The sequence below is a fragment of the Homarus americanus genome, unplaced genomic scaffold, assembly GCF_018991925.1.
Source record: "Homarus americanus isolate GMGI-L3 unplaced genomic scaffold, GMGI_Hamer_2.0 scaffold52806, whole genome shotgun sequence".
Lineage (NCBI taxonomy): Eukaryota > Metazoa > Arthropoda > Malacostraca > Decapoda > Nephropidae > Homarus > Homarus americanus.
The window spans coordinates 913,211-932,228 of NW_024720773.1; the positions used below are offsets into that span (position 1 = coordinate 913,211).

The window sequence follows — 19,018 nt, forward strand, 5'->3', positions numbered from 1 at the left end:
AAAAAAAATAATTCTTCACGGGTAACAGATGGTCAGTCGGTCTGTCCCTCCTCCCCACCACCCACCCCCCACCAACCGTCCCAGGAGATGTGTGGGATAACCACTAAATTTTAATAAATAATACCTCAAACTAAAGTTAGGATAATATAATTGACATTGCTGGATTCCTTGTAAGACCAGGAATATTTTGAATATAATCATATATTTTGGACAAAAGATAACATAATTACCTGAGAAACAATTTTTATCTAAAAATTGTATGTTTATCTAAAATATATGTTGTTTATATTCAAAATGATCACCAAATTATAAAATTCCAGCAATGTAAATTATATTCTGGCTGGGTAATTTGTATGAATTTTATGAGCTAAAACAGGCAGTCAGGCAAGAATTGGCGGGTGGAAGTGGAGAATCTAAAAAAAGCTCGAGCCAGACACTCACCGTTGCTGTGGAAAAAATCGTTAAGTGAAAGTTCAGCTTTGGCAAGGCACGGCGTATATTACAACAGCGTTAAGTGAAGTGGCGTTAAGGGGAGTAATACTGTGTATATATATATATATATATATATATATATATATATATATATATATATATATATATATATATATATATATATATATATATATATATATATATATATATATATATATATATACACAGTGGGGTGCTCTTATAACGAATCTAATTGGTTCTAGAGAACCTTGTTAGTTATAGCATTAGTTAGATATAGGATTAATCCGTTCAGGCCCCAAAACAACCATAACACTGAAAAATATAATATAAAATTGTAAAAATTGTAAAAAATTGCATAAATATGCATCTAAACCCTGAAATAAAAATATCATTAATACTTGTAATAAACAATAAATTAGTAAAAAAAAAAATTTTTTTAAATAATGTTAGATTGTAAGAGTTTCATTAGTTATAGCATTCTCAATTTTATAGAGTAAAACCGTTAGATTATGGAATATTTACGTAGTAGGATCCGCTAGTTATAGCATACTGTATATATGTATATATATATATATATATATATATATATATATATATATATATATATATATATATATATATATATATATATATATATATATATATATATATATATATATATATATATATATATATATATATATATATATATATATATATACACAGTGACCTCGTTACGAACTCAATCCGTTCAAGAAGTTGGATTGGTTAACCGAAAAGTTAGTTAACTTGAAACCATTGTTTCAATGGGTTTTTGAATATTGGTTCAACTCACGAAAATTTCCTAAATTCAACAAAAATGGTGAAAAGTTCACTTACTTTGAGGTGTGTATGAAGGCTCCTGGATGATGATGATGATTGATATGATGATGATGATGATGATGATGATGATGATGGGATTTAGAATGGGGTGGAGGAGAAGGAAGAAGAAGGCATTGGGGTGGAAGAGTCACCCCATGGTGCCATTTCACCCATAAAATTTTAGCTCTCTGGGTGTAATTCAAGATTATTTTTTTAAATCAACACTGCACTGCATTATATATTGTCAATATTAAAATATATTTCAAAAGGACCAATAATTTGGCTGAAACAGAGAAAAAAGCGTTTAGTTGAAGAGAGTCTCAAGCAGGATGTTACCTCCAGTGAAAACAGAGAGACTAACTCTGTTTGCTGTGTTTAAGGGCTGGATGCGCGTTAAACTAGTCTCTTTTACCTTCAATTATGTTCAATAATTGTTAAAATTATTGAATAGTATAAACTTCTTGATATTTAATAAAATAGTAAGAATTTAAGCCCTAGAACCGATTAATGTATTGGCGGACTGATACTAAAGCTGGTTGCCGGTCAGTGCTAACTGAAAAACATGTTGAGGAGTCGGTTTGTAGAACTTAGTTAACCGATTTTTTTAGATTAACAATTGAAGAACCTTATGGAAGGCAGTTAGATTAATGAAATTAGTTAACCGAGGTGTTAGTTAAGCGAGGATCATAATGTATATATATATATATATATATATATATATATATATATATATATATATATATATATATATATATATATATATATATATATATATATATATATATATTTCATGTAAATCACACAATGAAAATGTGGATAAGATATATATATATATATATATATATATATATATATATATATATATATATATATATATATATATATATATATTTCATGTAAATCACAATGCGTGGATAAAGATATATATATATATATATATATATATATATATATATATATATATATATATATATATATATATATATATATATATATATATATATATATATATATATATATATATATATGTATATTCAGAAATTTTCAGAGTAATTTCAAATGCCGCCATAGTGATACTGGCGTTCAGGTCATCTGAGGGGAGGGCGCTGCCTCTTTCGTGCTTGAGACTGCGGAACTAGGCCTATATGTAAATGTAATTTAGCGAATTAATAATGACGATTCATGAAGTTAAGGACTATTATTGAATTTGAAAGTTATAGATGGTTTAGCAGTCTGAATAATGTTACAGTTGTCCCAAGGAATTCGGTAAATATCACGTGGGACCAAGCTAACGCCTTGAGGAGCCGCAGCGCTGGCTAGGCCTAGTCCGGGAAGCATTCACAGAGACAAGGCGTTCATGTCAGAAATAGTCACGTGGCCTGGTCACCTGTTTGGCGCTATTGCAGTATAACAAGTAAATCTCATTCGATCTCAGACAGGGGTTAGATAGGGCGGTGATAAAGTAAACTAGAGCTAACAGTGAGTTCATTTCAGGGTCGTCCGGAAACCCTTGACTGGAGTTGATTGGAGTTGACGGGAGTTGACTGCGAGGTTGACTGCCGTTTGAGACTGCCGTTGATGATTGAGGGGTGGGTTGCCATTTGGACCGATCGGTGTGGCCTGTCATTTTAGCGGAGGTAGAAAAGGATCTCTGAGTGAGCAGGTGCTCCGACCTACTGTGCGGGACCAGCATCAGCAGTGGGTGATCAGTTCTTACCACTCCGGTGCACAACCATGTCGAGCAGCTAGTGGAAACCCTCTTGCTAGCAGGGAAGCTAAAGTTTCTCTCAACTGCGCAAGGTCTGATTGGCTCACTCTCTTCCTGCCCATGGGCGCACTGGGAGTACACTGAGGCTATCTGAGTATATTAATGGTCACACACTGAGACCGTGAGTCCTGAGACTCTAGGGAGATACCTAGAGAGAACATTTTATCTTCCTTATCACGGTGTAGTTAACACCATTCCTCAGACTGATATTATCTTGGCGTGTGTAGTTTAATATTTCTTAAATAATTTTGATAGTAGTGTTTTTTGAATGTTTGTGCCATTAAGTTGGAACCAAAGTGATACTGTGATTTGATTCTTTTAATGCCTATAATTCTTCATAATTCTGATCTCAGGTATAACCTTGTTCCCCAGAGCAGTGGTTGGAGTTAGGTTGAAGTGTACTGTTGGGGTGCTATAATTTTGTTGAGTGATATTATTTTGCTGAAAGCCCTTAAGGCCTATTCATTGTAGAGTAATTAATTTCTTATATTTTATTACCATTCCTCAGTGACTGATATTATTTTGTTGAAAACCCTTAAGGCCTGTTCATTGTGGAGTGTTTAATTTCTTATTTTTAGTACCATTTCTAAGTGACTGATATTATTTTGTGAAAGCCTTAAGGCCTGTTCGTGGGGTGACAACATTTCTTGATACTAAATTTATTGTTGCCTGTGTTTCTAATAATTTCTATATCATTTATATTTTTATTCCCCAAGTAGTGTGTTTAAGTTTAAGTTAAGAGAGTTGCATATTGGTGTACCATTATTTGATTGTGTTTGTAGTGTTGGAGAATATAAGGTGTCTAAATTTTACAGTGTCTCATTCATCCCAGTCTCTGGGCGCTATCCTTCCACAGGTCACGGACAGTTCATTTTGTAATGTAGATTTAAGTGTTCTTGTGCTGGTTAGGGATTTTTCTCAAAAGGCGCTTCCTGCCTTTACCATCTATTAAATTTTAATAAACCCCAAGTCAAGTGAAATTAAGTCCAGCAAATTCCGACGGTTACATATATATATATATATATATATATATATATATATATATATATATATATATATATATATATATATATATATATATATATATATAGGTGATATAATTTTGTTTAATTTATCATAAAATTCATACAAATTATCCATGAAATATAATTTACATTGCTGGAATTCTTACAATTTGATGATCATTTTGAATATAAACATCATAGATTTTGCATTAGACATACAAATTTTAGATATAATGTTTACTCTTGAGTAAATATGTTTTTGTGCAAAATATATGATATTTATATTCAAAATATTCTATTTTACAAGGAATCAGCAATGTCAATTATATTATCTAACTTTAATCAGGTATTATTTAATACTAAATGTTAAAATCTAGTTTTTCACCCAACCTTTCTCTTGAAGGAGAGATTGGTGGGGAGGTGGGGGGGAGTTGGGGACGGACCGACCATACCATCTGGCCGGTTGGAAGGGAGGCAAGGTGGGTACTGATTGTAATAGGTGTGGAAGAATATTTTTTTTATTAACTGAAGATATTTGTTTTAGCTCATAAAATTCATACAAATTACCGGCCAGAATATAATTTACATTGCTGGAATTCTTACAATTTGATGATCATTTGAATATAAACATCATAGATTTTGCATTAGACATACAAATTTTAGATATTATGTTTACTCTCTGAGTAATATGTTATATTTTTTGTGCAAAATATATGACATTTGTATTCAAAATATTCCTGGTCTTACAAGGAATCCAGCAATGTCAATTATATTATCCTAACTTTAGTCTGAGTTATTTTATTACTATACCTTAAAATCTAGTGGTTTTCCCCTCAAAATTTCTCAGGAGGAAGAGCCAGCAGTGTAGTGTGAAGAGGGGGAGGAGTTGAGTCCATTATTTGAATGGACATTAACAGCGATTCTCTTCTCTTATATATTAATTGTTATCTACCATCATAAATTAAGATTATTTTTACACTAGAACATAGGTATTGATAGGAAAAAGTGGAGTTTGAGGGTCAGCCGGTCTCTATTTCATTTAATCCCATATGTTATGTTATTCACTTCAAGCTTTCTCACTTTCCTTGGTACCCTGTGAGTTACATTAACATATAAGTGAGGTTATTATATATATATATATATATATATATATATATATATATATATATATATATATATATATATATATATATATATATATATATATACACACACACACACACACACACACACACACACACAGTATTACCCGCTTTTGGTTTCACTTTCATGTTCTCATTTACTGTACTTTGCCAGAACCAGAATTTCACTTTCACAGTGCATCTGCTCATCTACTTGTGATATAATTTTTTCATTTAGCTCATAAATTCCTTACAAATTCCTAACCAGAATATAATTTACAGATTCTTCTGTCACGATGATCATTTGAATATAAACATCATGGATTTTGCATTAGACATACAAATTTTAGATCTAATGTAATAATTTGGTTTACACAAAACAAGTATTTTATCTTTTGTGCAAAATATATGAAGTTTACATTCAAAAATATTTCTTTTTGTCACAAAGACAGAAATGTCATTTAATTATCCTAACTTTAGTCTGAGGTAATTATTGTGCAAAACGTTAAAATCCTGAGTGTTCACCCAATCATTTCAGAAGTAGGGCCAGTGAGCTGGGAGGATTTGAGTCCATTATTTGAATGGACATTAACCTGGCGACTGTATTTTCTCTTAAATAGTAATTGTGTGACATACCATAAAAAATTTAGTCTATTTTACTACAACATGGTATTGTGTCGGAAAAAGTGGAGTTTGGGGAGTGCGGGCCAGTCTCTATTGGGTCTTAATCCCATGTTCTGTTGTTCACTACTGGCGGTACCCTGTGGGTTCAATTAGCGGCGTAAATGGAATACCTGTGTATATATATATATATATATATATATATATATATATATATATATATATATATATATATATATATATATATATATATATATATATATATATATATATATATATATATATATATAGTATTACCCGCCTAACCGATTTCATAACGCGTTTTTATCATATCACAGCGGTGCCTGCTCAAACTGAACTTTCACTTAACTCCATGATTTTTCCCCATATCACGGTGAGTGTCATTTCGAGCCCGCTATTTTTTAGATTTACCCCTACGCCACCCCTGCCTGGTGATCATTTTGAATATAAACATCATATATTTTGCATTAAACATACAATTTTTAGATAAAAATTTTTCTCTAGGTAACTATGTTATCTTTTGTGCAAAATATATGACATTTATATTCAAAATATTCCTGGTCTTAGAAGGAATCCAGCAATGTCAATTATATTATCCTAACTTTAGTTTGAGGTATTATTTATTAAAATTTAGTGGTTATCCCACACATCTCCTTGGGACGGTTGGTGGGGGGTGGGGGTGAGGGAGGGACCGACCGACCATCTGTTACCCCGTGAAGAATTATTTTTTTTTTATTAACTGAAGATATTTGTTTTAGCTCATAAAATTCATACAAATCACCCGGTCAGAATATAATTTACATTGCTGGAATTCTTATAATTTGGTGATCATTTTGAATATAAACATCATATACAGTATTTTGCATTAAACATACAATTTTTAGATAAAAATTTTTCTCGAGGTAACTATGTTATCTTTTGTGCAAAATATATGACATTTATATTCAAAATATTCCTGGTCTTATAAGGAATCCAGCAATGTCAATTATATTATCCTAACTTTAATCTGAGGTATTATTTAATACTAAATGTTAAAAACTCTGGAAGGGAGGATTGGTGGGGGGTGGGGGGGAGGGTTGGGACTGACAGCGCGGTTGGAAGAGGGGGGGAGGCAAGGTGGGGTACTTTGATTGACAGATAGTGTCTTGAAGATTTTTTTTTTTTTTATTAACTGAAGATATTTGTTTTAGCTCATAAAATTCATACAAATTACCCGGTCAGAATGTAATTTACATTGCTGGAATTCTTATAATTTGGTGATCATTTTGAATATAAACATCATATATTTTGCATTAAACATACAATTTTTAGATAAAATTTTTTCTCTAGGTAACTATGTTATCTTTTGTGCAAAATATATGACATTTATATTCAAAATATTCCTGGTCTTACAAGGAATCCAGCAATGTCAATTGTATTATCCTAACTTTAGTTTGAGGTATTATTTATTAAAATTTAGTGGTTTTCCCCCAAAAATTTCTCTGAGAGGGAAGAGCCGGCAGTGTAGTGTGAGAGGGGGAGGGAGTTGAGTCCATTATTTGAATGGACATTAACTTGGCGACTGTATTTCTCTATTTCTCTTAAGTATTAATTGTGTGCATGTACCATCATAAAATTAAGATGTTATTTTTACTACAACATAGGTATGTGCCTTCAAAAAGTGGAGTTTGGGGGTCGGGCCGGTTTCTATTGGAATTAATCCCATATGTTCTGTTGTTCACTTAACGCGGATTTCACTTAACGCGGGACCCTCTGGGTTCAATTGACCGCGTTAAGTGGGGTACAACTGTATATATAATTCCATAGATATGACCGGGGAGAATATAATTTACATTGCTGGAATTTTTATAAGATAGTGATTAATTTGAATATAAACAAGCTATAACTTGCAATGGACAAAAACATTTTAGTACCTTTATAATTTTGTACATGTACATTCCAGGTTTGCACTGAGGTCATTTATTTCTTTTACGTTTATTTTAGTATGGTGTGTGCATTTAAATGAATGACAATAAATGAAGAAATTTATGTAAATCTACCCAAAAATACAGTTGAAAAACTTTACATTATAAAATGCACTAAACTAATGTACAGTACAGTACTAAAATTTTTATCTCTTGTGCAAAATATATGACGTTTATATTAAAATTATTCGCTGTCTTGCAAGGATTCAAGCAATGCAAATTATATTCTCTTAACTTTAGACTGTGATATTATATAAGATAAAAATTTAAAGCCTACTACTGTTCAGTTTAACCACCAAACAACCCTTGCTGGGAGGAGGGGAGGGAGGGAAGCAGGGGTGACAGTGACATGTTTGACAGTTGGCACGGAGGTGTGAAGTATTAATTGTCTACAGTGAACCCTCACTTTACGCGGTTAATTCAACCCACAGGGTACCGCGGAAAATGAGAAACGCGTAAAGTGAACAACATAACATATGGGATTAAATGAAATAGAGACCGGCTGACCCCCAAACTCCACTTTTTCCGACACAATACCTATGTTCTAGTAAAAATAACATCTTAATTTTATGATGGTACATGCACACAATTAATACTTATGAGAAATAGAGAAATACAGTCGCCAAGTTAATGTCCATTCAAATAATGGACTCAACTCCCTCCCCCTCTTCTCACACTACACTCGCTGGCTCTTCCCTCTCTGAGAAATTTTTGGGGGAAAACCACTAAATTTTAATAAATAATACCTCAAACTAAAGTTAGGATAATACAATTGACATTGCTGGATTCCTTGTAAGACCAAGAATATTTTGAATATAAATGTCATATATTTTGCACAAAAGATAACATATTTATTCAGAGTAAACATTAGATCTAAAATTTGTATGTCTAATGCAAAATCTATGATGTTTATATTCAAAATGATCATCAAATTGTAAGAATTCCAGCAATGTAAATTATATTCTGGCCGGATAATTTGTATCAATTTTATGAGCTAAAAAAAATATCTTCAATTAATAAAAAAAAAAATATTCTTCACACCGTGCCAGATGGTCGGTCGGTCCCTCCCTCCCCCCAACCCTCCCTACCACATAAATGTGTGGGAAAACCAGAATATTTACCTTTTTAGTAATAAATAATACCTCAGACTAAAGTTAGGATAATATAATTGACATTGTTGGATTCCTTGCAAGACCAGGAATATTTTGAATATAAATGTCATATATTTTGCACAAAAGATAACATATTTACTCAGAGGAAACATTAGATCTAAAATTTGTATGTCTAATGCAAACTCTATGATGTTTATATTCAAAATGATCATCAAATTGTAAGAATTCCAGCAATGTAAATTATATTCTGGCCGGATAATTTGTATCAATTTTATGAGCTAAAACAAATATCTTCAATTATTAAAAAAAAAAAAATTCTTCACACCGTGCCAGATGGTCGGTCGGTCCCTCCCTCCCCCCCAACCCTCCTTACCACATAAATGTGTGGGAAAACCAGAATATTTACCTTTTTAGTAATAAATAATACCTCAGACTAAAGTTAGGATAATATAATTGACATTGTTGGATTCCTTGCAAGACCAGGAATATTTTGAATATAAATGTCATATATTTTGCACAAAAGATAACATATTTACTCAGAGGAAACATTAGATCTAAAATTTGTATGTCTAATGCGAACTCTATGATGTTTATATTCAAAATGATCATCAAATTGTAAGAATTCCAGCAATGTAAATTATATTCTGGCCGGATAATTTGTATGAATTTTATGAGCTAAATAAAAGAATTATACTTCACCCGCTTAAAGGGGTACACCCACCGCGGAATGTGAGCATCCGGTTTCAGCAGGGGTACCGCGTAAACGTGGAAACGCGGAATGTGGGACAGGGTTGACTGTATTTATGTCCTCTAGATTGCGTTTTTGTTTTTTGCTTATAAATTTCATAGAAGTGACCAGGGAGAAAATAATTTACATTGCTGGAATTCTTATAAGATAGTGATTAATTTGAATGTAAACATGCCATAGTTTGCACTAGACAAAAATTTTAGTAATCATTTTGTACATTATTCTGATTACATGTACAGAACAGCTTTGCCCTTAGGACAGTGTGTGCATGTAAATGAGTTTCAATAAATGAATAAAGTTACATATATCGAGCCAAAAATAAAAGTTGAAAAACTTTTTGTAGACAGAGCTTGAATGGCTAAATTTTAGAATGACCAATAATTTTAATACAGTCAACCCTCACTTTACGCGGTCCCACATTCCGCGTTTACGTGATACCCTGCCGAAACCCGGGATGCTCACATTCCGCGGTGCGTGTACCCTTTACCCGGAGAGTGTCCGGCTCGACGCTATTTTTAGATTCGCCCCTCCCGCCTGGGCAAGCCGCGCGGTAAGGTTGCGTAGTGCATGTCTCTGTTGCGTTATCAGTGACATCATATGACGTATCGGACTGTGATTGGCCATGCATCCCTACCTCCCTCCGCTGCTAGCTGTAATTGGTTTAACCCTTTAGGTGCGTAATTAAATTTCGCGCCGGTTCCTGAAAAGTGTCAATTATCCTGCCAAAAATGAATTTCATATAATCACATTTTCTATATGTTTTTCCTAGAGAACTTTTAGTATATTGTCCAAATCTGGAACAAAAATTCACATATGTGTGCAAATTTTAGAGAAAAAATGACATTTATACCCAAAAATGCAGGAAATTGGTATAAATCAATGTCTGGTATATGGCAAATAAATTTAATCAATTTGGTTACTAAACAGCAAATTTAGATATGTATTACATATTCAGATAATATCAAACAAAATAGTACAAAAATAAGCTATATTGCATTCAGGAAATACTCCTATACCTCAATACATAATATGTCCGCATGTCGTCTCATTTGGGGAAGTTTTTTCAAGCCCGTGGAATATCCCCGCTTGTCGCATTTAATTAATATAATATTTTGGGCGGGTTTACCCGCATGCCGCATCCAAAGGGTTAAAGTAATATGACGTGTCCACCAGCGGGAGGGAGGGAGGGAGGAAAGACGACGCTTGACCTAGCCGCGGCAGTTTCATCCCTCCAGGCCATACCGTGTAATCGTGCATCCATTGTTCTGTAAAATGGCTTCTGCCGGACCACCGCCCCCAGAGAGAAACCTTTCTTTGCCTGGACCCAGCCGCCCTAAGCCAAAGAAGACACGACGTTCCTTAAGCTACGAGGTGAAGTACAAGATCATCCAAGAGTTGGAGAAAGGAACAGGACAAGTCGATTTGGCGCGCCAGCATGGTGTGAACGAATCTACGATCCAGACGATAAAGAAGGATGCAGCCAAGATAAAGCAGCACATGAAGATCACAAAGTCTACAGGTGCTTCTATGATCAAGTATTTCCACAACCAGGTGCTTCTCAAGACGGAAAAATTACTTGTGAGCTACTTGGTGCGTCAGGCGCGACGGAACATGGCGGTGGACACGCGCTCTGTTAAGGAGTACGCACGTGAACTGTATGCTGCAGTGTCACGAAAGATGGGAATTACAGAGCCCAAACCCTTTAATGCTTCCTCTGGGTGGTTACAGAGGTTAAGATGAGGAACAAGATCACCAATATCAACATTGGTGGTGAAGAAGCTAGTGCTGACCGTGTTGCGGCTAGGGAATTTCCTCCGTTTTTACGTGAGATTATGGAGGAAGGACAGTACACCGACGACCAGGTGTTTAACCTGGACGAATCTGGTCTTTTTTGGAAAAAGCTACCTTCCAAGACCTTCGTTGTGAAGAATGCCAGCAAGATTCGGGGCCGGAAGTTGCAGAAGGAGCGCATCACCGTCCTGTTTACCACCAATGCCTCCGGTACCTGTAAGCTCAAGTTATCGGTGATCCACACAGCACGCAAGCCGCACGCCTACAAAAGCATGGACATGACCAAGCTAAATGTCCACTGGCTGACCGCACGTAAGGTGTGGATGTTCTCTACACTGTCCCTCTCCTGGTTTGATGACTGTTTCGTTCCCGATGTAAAGAAATTCTGTGAGCAACAGAATGTGCCATTCAAGATTTTGTTGCTGCTGGACAACGCACCAGGACACTCGCCCCTACTGTTAGATCGTCACCCCAACGTAAAAGTGGTCTTCCTTCCTCCCACCACTACGTCTATATTACAGCCCATGGACCAAGAGTTAATCTGTAATGTAAAAGCTGCATTCTCTACTAAAAAATTCAAGCTCCCGAACGACTACACCAACACCAGGGAAGAGTTGCGTAACCTGAGTGACACTACCACCGATAGCAAGAGCGAAGACGACGAGGATCAACAGTTGGCAGAGCAAAAAATACTTTTCAAACAATTCTGGAGAATATTCAACATCAAGAAAGCTGTGGACTTCTTGGTGGAGGCATGGGATCAGCTGTCTGTAGCAACTGTTCGTCACGCATGGAGACATGTGTTGCAAGGCATTCCGGCCATTAGGCAGAGTCAATCTGTGACTGGTGAGGTTCAGACTGTTGCAGTAGCAGTGGACCTTGCCAGAGAAGCTGCGCAGAGTGTTACAGCTGCAGGCTTCTCCGAGACCACCAACGACGACATCCTGGAGGTGATAAGGGATCCTGATGTGACTACCGACGAGATGGTAGATGATGATGACGTCAGTGAAGAGGCAGGTGGTGCGTCATCCCAAGAAGAACACCGCTTATCCCATAGTAATGTTAGGGGTGCCATCGAGTGTATCGAGAAAGTCAAGCTCCTCCTTTCCGACGACCCTGACGCAAACAGGTATGAAATCTTCACTACCCAGCTGTTGCAGACTATGGAGCCCTACTTCAAGGTTTATCACGACAACATAAACACCAGCCGTCAGCAAAGCATAACAGAGTTCTTCGCCCGCAACCCACCACAGCCAGCCCAAGCCAGTGATAGTGACAGAGGTAGAGACAGTGAAGATGACTTTGAGGGATTTGTCAGGGAGGCCCTGACAAGTTTGGATGACAGTGATGGTGACTCACCTGAGGGCCAGTAGCCTGCTCTCTGCCTCGGAACCAGCCTCCATCCCCGTATGCCGACCCATCTCTTCTACTAACGTAAGTGCTAAACCTAACTTTTAATTTTCCTAACCTAACCTTTATTTTTCCGAACTTAACCTTTATTTTTCCTAACCTAACCTCTTCCATATTAATTGTGTGTGCATACCATCATAAAGTTAAGATAAAATTTTTACTACAACATAGTGGTGTGTCGTCAAAAAGTGGAGTTTGGGGGTCAGCCGGTCTCTATTTCAATTAATCCCATATGTTATGTTGTTCACTTTACGCGTTTCTCACTTTCCACGGTACCCTGTGGGTTGTATTAACCGCGTAAAGTGAGGGTTGACTGTACTATAAAAAAATGCACAAATAATAAAGAGCACAATTTTCTTGATATTTACTCCATTGGAAACGAATGTAAACATAGAGGAGATTATTGAATTGGCTGAGAACCTCCTCAGCTTATCAGCTGATGCTCAAAACAAAACGTGATTTTCGTAAGGATTTGGTTAATCAAATTTTTTTTCGTTAACCGAATTGAAGATTCTTATGGAAGGTAATTTGTTAACTGAAGTTTCGTTAACCGAGGCATTCGTTAACCGAGGCACCACTGTATTATCAATATGTTAACTAAATTTTAAAATGACGAATAATTATAATATAAAAAATGCAAAAATATTTTTTTATTACAACTTTCTTGATATTTACTCCACTGGAAACGAATGTAAACATAGAACAGATTACAGGTAGTCCCCGACTTACGACCGACTCGACTTACGTCCACCCGCACTTACGACCGGCTTAGTCGTACCAAAATGTGGTCAAATTATGTATTTTTGAATCCCAAAGTCAGTACACAGACAAAATTTTTCATCTGTAATTCACTTTAAAATGCTTGGCAAGCTTAAAAGTGAGTGTTTTGTGGTGCTGGGAAGAAAAAGAGACCCACATTTTCGAATTTCTATGTGTTATTTAAGCACAGTATTACCCCGCCTAACGCGGTTTCACTTAACGCGTTTTATCATATACGCGGTGCCTCGCCAGAGCTGAACTTTCACTTAACACGGATTTTTTCCACATATACGCGGTGAGAGTCCGGCTCGAGATGCTATTTTTAGATTTGCCCCACCCTGCCTGACTGCCTGTTTTAGCTCATAAAATTCATACAAATTACCCGGCCAGAATATAATTTACATTGCTGGAATTCTTATAATTTGGTGATCATTTTGAATATAAACATCATATTTTTGCATTAGACATACAAATTTTAGATAAAAATTTTTCTCAAATTAACTATGTTATCTTTTGTGCAAAATATATGACATTTATATTCAAAATATTCCTGGTCTTACAAGGAATCCAGCAATGTCAATTATATTATCCTAACTTTAGTTTGAGGTATTATTTATTAAAATTTAGTGGTTATCCCACACATCTCCTTGGGACGGTTGGTGGGGGGAGGGAGGGACCGACCGACCATCTGTTACCCTGTGAAGAATTATTTTTTTTTTTATTAACTGAAGATATTTGTTTTAGCTCATAAAATTCATACAAATTACCCGGTCTGAATATAATTTACATTGCTGGAATTCTTATAATTTGATGATCATTTTGAATATAAACATCATATTTTTGCATTAGACATACAAATTTTAGATAAAAATTTTTCTCAAATTAACTATGTTATCTTTTGTGCAAAATATATGACATTTATATTCAAAATATTCCTGGTCTTACAAGGAATCCAGCAATGTCAATTATATTATCCTAACTTTAATCTGAGGTATTATTTAATACTAAATGTTAAAAACCCTGGAAGGGAGGATTGGTGGGGGGTGGGGGGGAGGGTTGGGACTGACCGCGCGGTTGGAAGAGGGGGGGAGGCAAGGTTGAGTCCATTATTTGAATGGACATTAACTTGGCGACTGTATTTCTCTATTTCTCTTAAGTATTAATTGTGTGCATGTACCATCATAAAATTAAGATGTTATTTTTACTACAACATAGGTATGTGCCTTCAAAAAGTGGAGTTTGGGGGTCGGGCCGGTTTCTATTGGAATTAATCCCATATGTTCTGTTGTTCACTTAACGGGGATTTCACTTAACACGGGACCCTCTGGGTTCAATTGACCTCAATTGACCGCGTTAAGTGGGGTACAACTGCATTTCCGACTTACGACCTGGATGTCGGTCCCTAACCCTGCAGTACCTGTACTGCATTGGCAGACTAGCCAATCAGCTGATGCTCACAACAAAACGTGTTATTCGTAAGGATTTCGTTAATCAAAGTTTTGTTCGTTAACCGAACTGAAGATCCTTTCTGGGTAGAAATTCGTTAACCGAAATTTCGTTAATCGAATCGTTCGTTAACCGAGGGCCCACTGTATATATACATATACTGTACAGCTACTTGTAGGATTTCGTGATAAGCCAGTCTTCCATGCTGCTTGAAGACTGGGAGCGTGATCAGTTTCTCCTCCATCCTGTGTGAGTGCGAATCTCCGGGAGTCACCATTTGTAGGGTTTCGCGATAAGCCAGTCTTCTATGCTGCTTGAAGACTGGGAGCTTGATCAGTTTCTCCTCCATCCTGTGTGAGTGCGAATCTCCGGGGGTCACCATTTGTAGGGTTTCGTGGTATAATGTTGTCTAGCACTCAGGATGGATGGAAACTCTAAGGTGGTTTTCTTGTATAATATAAGTTATATGATAGACAGTCTGGTGCTGGAGGTGCCGTGTGGTGAGGAGCTGCTCAGTAGGCACGTTCGGTGAGTAGCGTGTTGAAGGAGGTAGAGGTGCAGGAGCTTCGTTAGAGAAGATGTTGCCTGTTGCTGGCCTCCAGGTTGAATGAGAACGGGACAGCGAGGAGCTTGCTTGGAGGAGGTGTTGCGTGTTCAGGAACCGAGAGCAGAATGAATCTCAATGGAGAGACAGAGCTTATATACACAGCAGCCGTGAGTCAGCCGTGAGCCATGGTGGGAAACCCCGGGAAGTAGCCGGTCTTTTGGCTCCGTTGCTAGGATACTGTGGCATCTGGTGACGCCCCCCCCCCTGGGCCGCTCGTTTGGTTGCTAGGGAAGACGTAGCAGGTGGCATGCAGCTACGCAGTTGTAGGGGAGACGTCCACTACATACTCCTCGACTTACGACATACTCGACCTATGACCACCCGCACATATGACTGCCGCAGTCGGTACCAATAATTTTTCAAAAGACGTGAGTATTTTCTTCCGCCTCGTGGCTACAGCACCCACACCGTAGAGCGCTAAGCTGGTGTTTGGCTGTCGTTGTTGTCGATAGTGATCGCGCTGCGTACTGACATTACTTTCGTATCTAATTCACTTTAGAATGACTGGCAAGCGTAGAAGTGACAGTGCTGGTGGTGCTCAGAAGAAAAGGAGACAGTCAATTACTTTTGAGACGAAAATGAAGATAATAATACAGTATGAAAATGGAAGAACAGTAGCAACCATTTCTTGCGACCTAGGCTTCTCGCACTTGATCATATCTACTACAGTATTTTGAAGGACAAGGAACGTATTCACGAGGTAGTGAAAGGATCAGCACCTATAAAGGGAACTATAATAACGAAGAAAAGACAAGGTCCTATTTATGAGATGGAAAATTTACTTGTGATATGGATAGAAGATCAGATACAAAAGCGTGTACCCTTAAGCCTTCTAACCCCTACAGGTTAAGGCAAGTAGCCTTTTCGAAAGCCTGAAGGAGCAGGCAGGAGATGTGAGCGACCAAACCTTCACGGCAAGTCATGGGTGGTTCCAAAGGTTTAAGAACTGCTACAGTTTGCATAGTGTAAAGGTGAGTGAAGAGGCAGCAAGTGCATTTCAGAATGTATACTCAGAGGAATTAGTAGGTTGGCCAAATACCAAACGTTAGTGTCTTAAAAGTCATTAAACAGAGTTTGAACTCTATCCTAGCTTTAATAGGAAGACAATGTAATTTGATCAAGAACGGGGTGGTGGGAGTTCTCAGTGGGAGAGCAAAAATAAGCCTGGCAACCCTGCTCAACACTGTTTGAGCTTTCTTCTGTAGATAATTAGGTAGGAAGACCCATAGAGAGTTACAATAGTCAGCCTGAGACAATATAAGTGAAAGTAATAGAGTCACAAGACACTGTCTATCCAAAATTTGGATAATTTCAAATAAGAAAGTTGTGACTCTTAACTACTGAATTTATATGCTCTTTAAAATTAAGTTTTAAGTCAAACTACTGCACTGTACACTCCAAGAGTATGAACAGAATCAACAGGACTGAGTTGTACTTCCCAAAAGTTTAGAGAGCAAAAATCATCAGTGCCGTCTCGTCGACTAGTTTCTTGAATGACAATAATCTCGGTGCTGCTGTCTTTCAGCATACGTTTTCTACCTAGCCATCCAGATCTTAATATCAGACATCAAGGATTTCATTATTTCCTCAATATCCTTAACATTTATAGTACGTTTTATGCACTAGGTTTATGCAAACTTATTCTGGAACACAACTCTCACATGTTAGACAAACTCAATAGTTATTACCATGATCCTTCCCGCTAAATTCAGGGCGAGGCTAAAACGTAAGAAATACAATATTCATTTCTCATGATTTTATTAAGTTCCAGTTTGCAGTGGTTGGCTGCAACCAGTGTTTTCAACCCAGAGATGTGGTTGGCTCTGCATAAGCACTGTAGAGTGAAACAAGCATTAAGTTATCAGTAGGTAGTACAGTAGGCAGCTACCAAATAGGGAGGTACTACAGCCTGAGAAGATATTGGAAGCATAATGTGTTGTCTAATGGTAGACCCTGCTGCCATATGTGACCAAGTCCCAGGTTGATGATCTAACTTTCTGCCTCATTTACACACAATTGCAGGGTCTCAATTGTTTCTCTTACTTTGACAACAAAATCTATAAATAATTTCTCAATCTTGATTTATTTATTTTTATTTTTTTATGGTTCAATTTATTTATTCCTCCTACCCCCCACCAGGCCCCCGACATAGATCAGTGACCTGTGCCAGAGTGGGCTAATCCCTGGAGAAAAAGAGAAGTCCTCTACATAAGCAAGAACAAAGAAAATCATGATTTATATCATAAGAAGATGACCTTCATCACTGAGAACCTCATCTTCCACCAGCCGTCTAAAAAGAGCCAAGTTTAACAACAGTTAAAACTTGAAATAGTTCAACACTTACTATTTTTGGTTGTTACATGATGTAAAGCCCACACCGCCCACAGCTGAACCTGGTGCATGTTGAGGGCTGTCAGTAGTGGTATGAAAGGCTGGAAAGAGCGGTAGGCGACCATTTCTTCCTTGGGTTGCTCCCAGCTTATCACGACTCTTCCCTGTCAAGTACAAGTTCATAACTATTAATATCCATTGAAATCATGAAGTACTTAAAGAAACCTCCTGGAAATACCAGTAAGCAGCTGACAGATTTGGCAGCTACCTTTTGTCTAATTGCCTTACTGTTTACCTTTGTTGTGTCTAGGCATATAGAAAAGTGCATACTGTACAGTAAAGCCTCTGATAACGACGGTTCTACTAACAACGATTCATATTTAAGACCCTGGTTAATTTAGGACCCAATTCAATTTACACCATTATTTTTTTTCATATTTATGACGAAAATAGAATAAAAAAATAAAATTATATTAAAATTTTATAAAAATAATAACCAAATCCCGATATGTATTAAAAAAACGCCTTCCACACGGAGGCTGCCAGGCTTGTGAGTGGTGATGCCAGCATCACCAGTATAAATAGTCTGAGCTTGAAGGGCCCTTTGTTTTCATGTATCTGAATAGGAAAAGGAGAAAAACATTCTCAGAATTCTTACATCAGTTTTGCGTCGCTATTCAACATGAGCAAGAGAGCAAGTGATGGTAGTGCTGGTTCAAAAGATAAAAGAAAGTGTATAAGCTTAGCTGAGAAACTAGATGTGTTAAAATGTTATGGAGCAAGCAATGAACTTATTTTCTGAAGTGGATCCATTAACAGAACGAATCATTAAAATTAACAGGGGCGTGAAAAATGCAAATGACCTCTACATAAAGGTGTATAATGAGAAAAGAAAGCAGCTGTGCAAGGTTCTTTCGAGAGCTTTATTATTCGAAGGCCTAAACCATCAACTTCAGCTACACCATCAAATTCAGCATCATAAGCAGCTTCAACATCAACTTCAGGTTCAGTAACAGTTTCCA

At 36.7% G+C, this 19,018-nt stretch overlaps 1 protein-coding gene across 1 annotated transcript in view; it reads right to left on the reverse strand.

Annotated features, from left to right (window-relative positions):
* Positions 1-19,018, reverse strand: part of LOC121860890 (protein zyg-11 homolog B-like) — a gene marked incomplete in the record, with an annotated part of 168,129 nt that overhangs the window by 25,099 nt on the left and 124,012 nt on the right. The window contains 1 exon segment of the mRNA XM_042358253.1: positions 18,010-18,160. Within this exon segment, the coding sequence (XP_042214187.1) occupies positions 18,148-18,160 (13 nt within the window).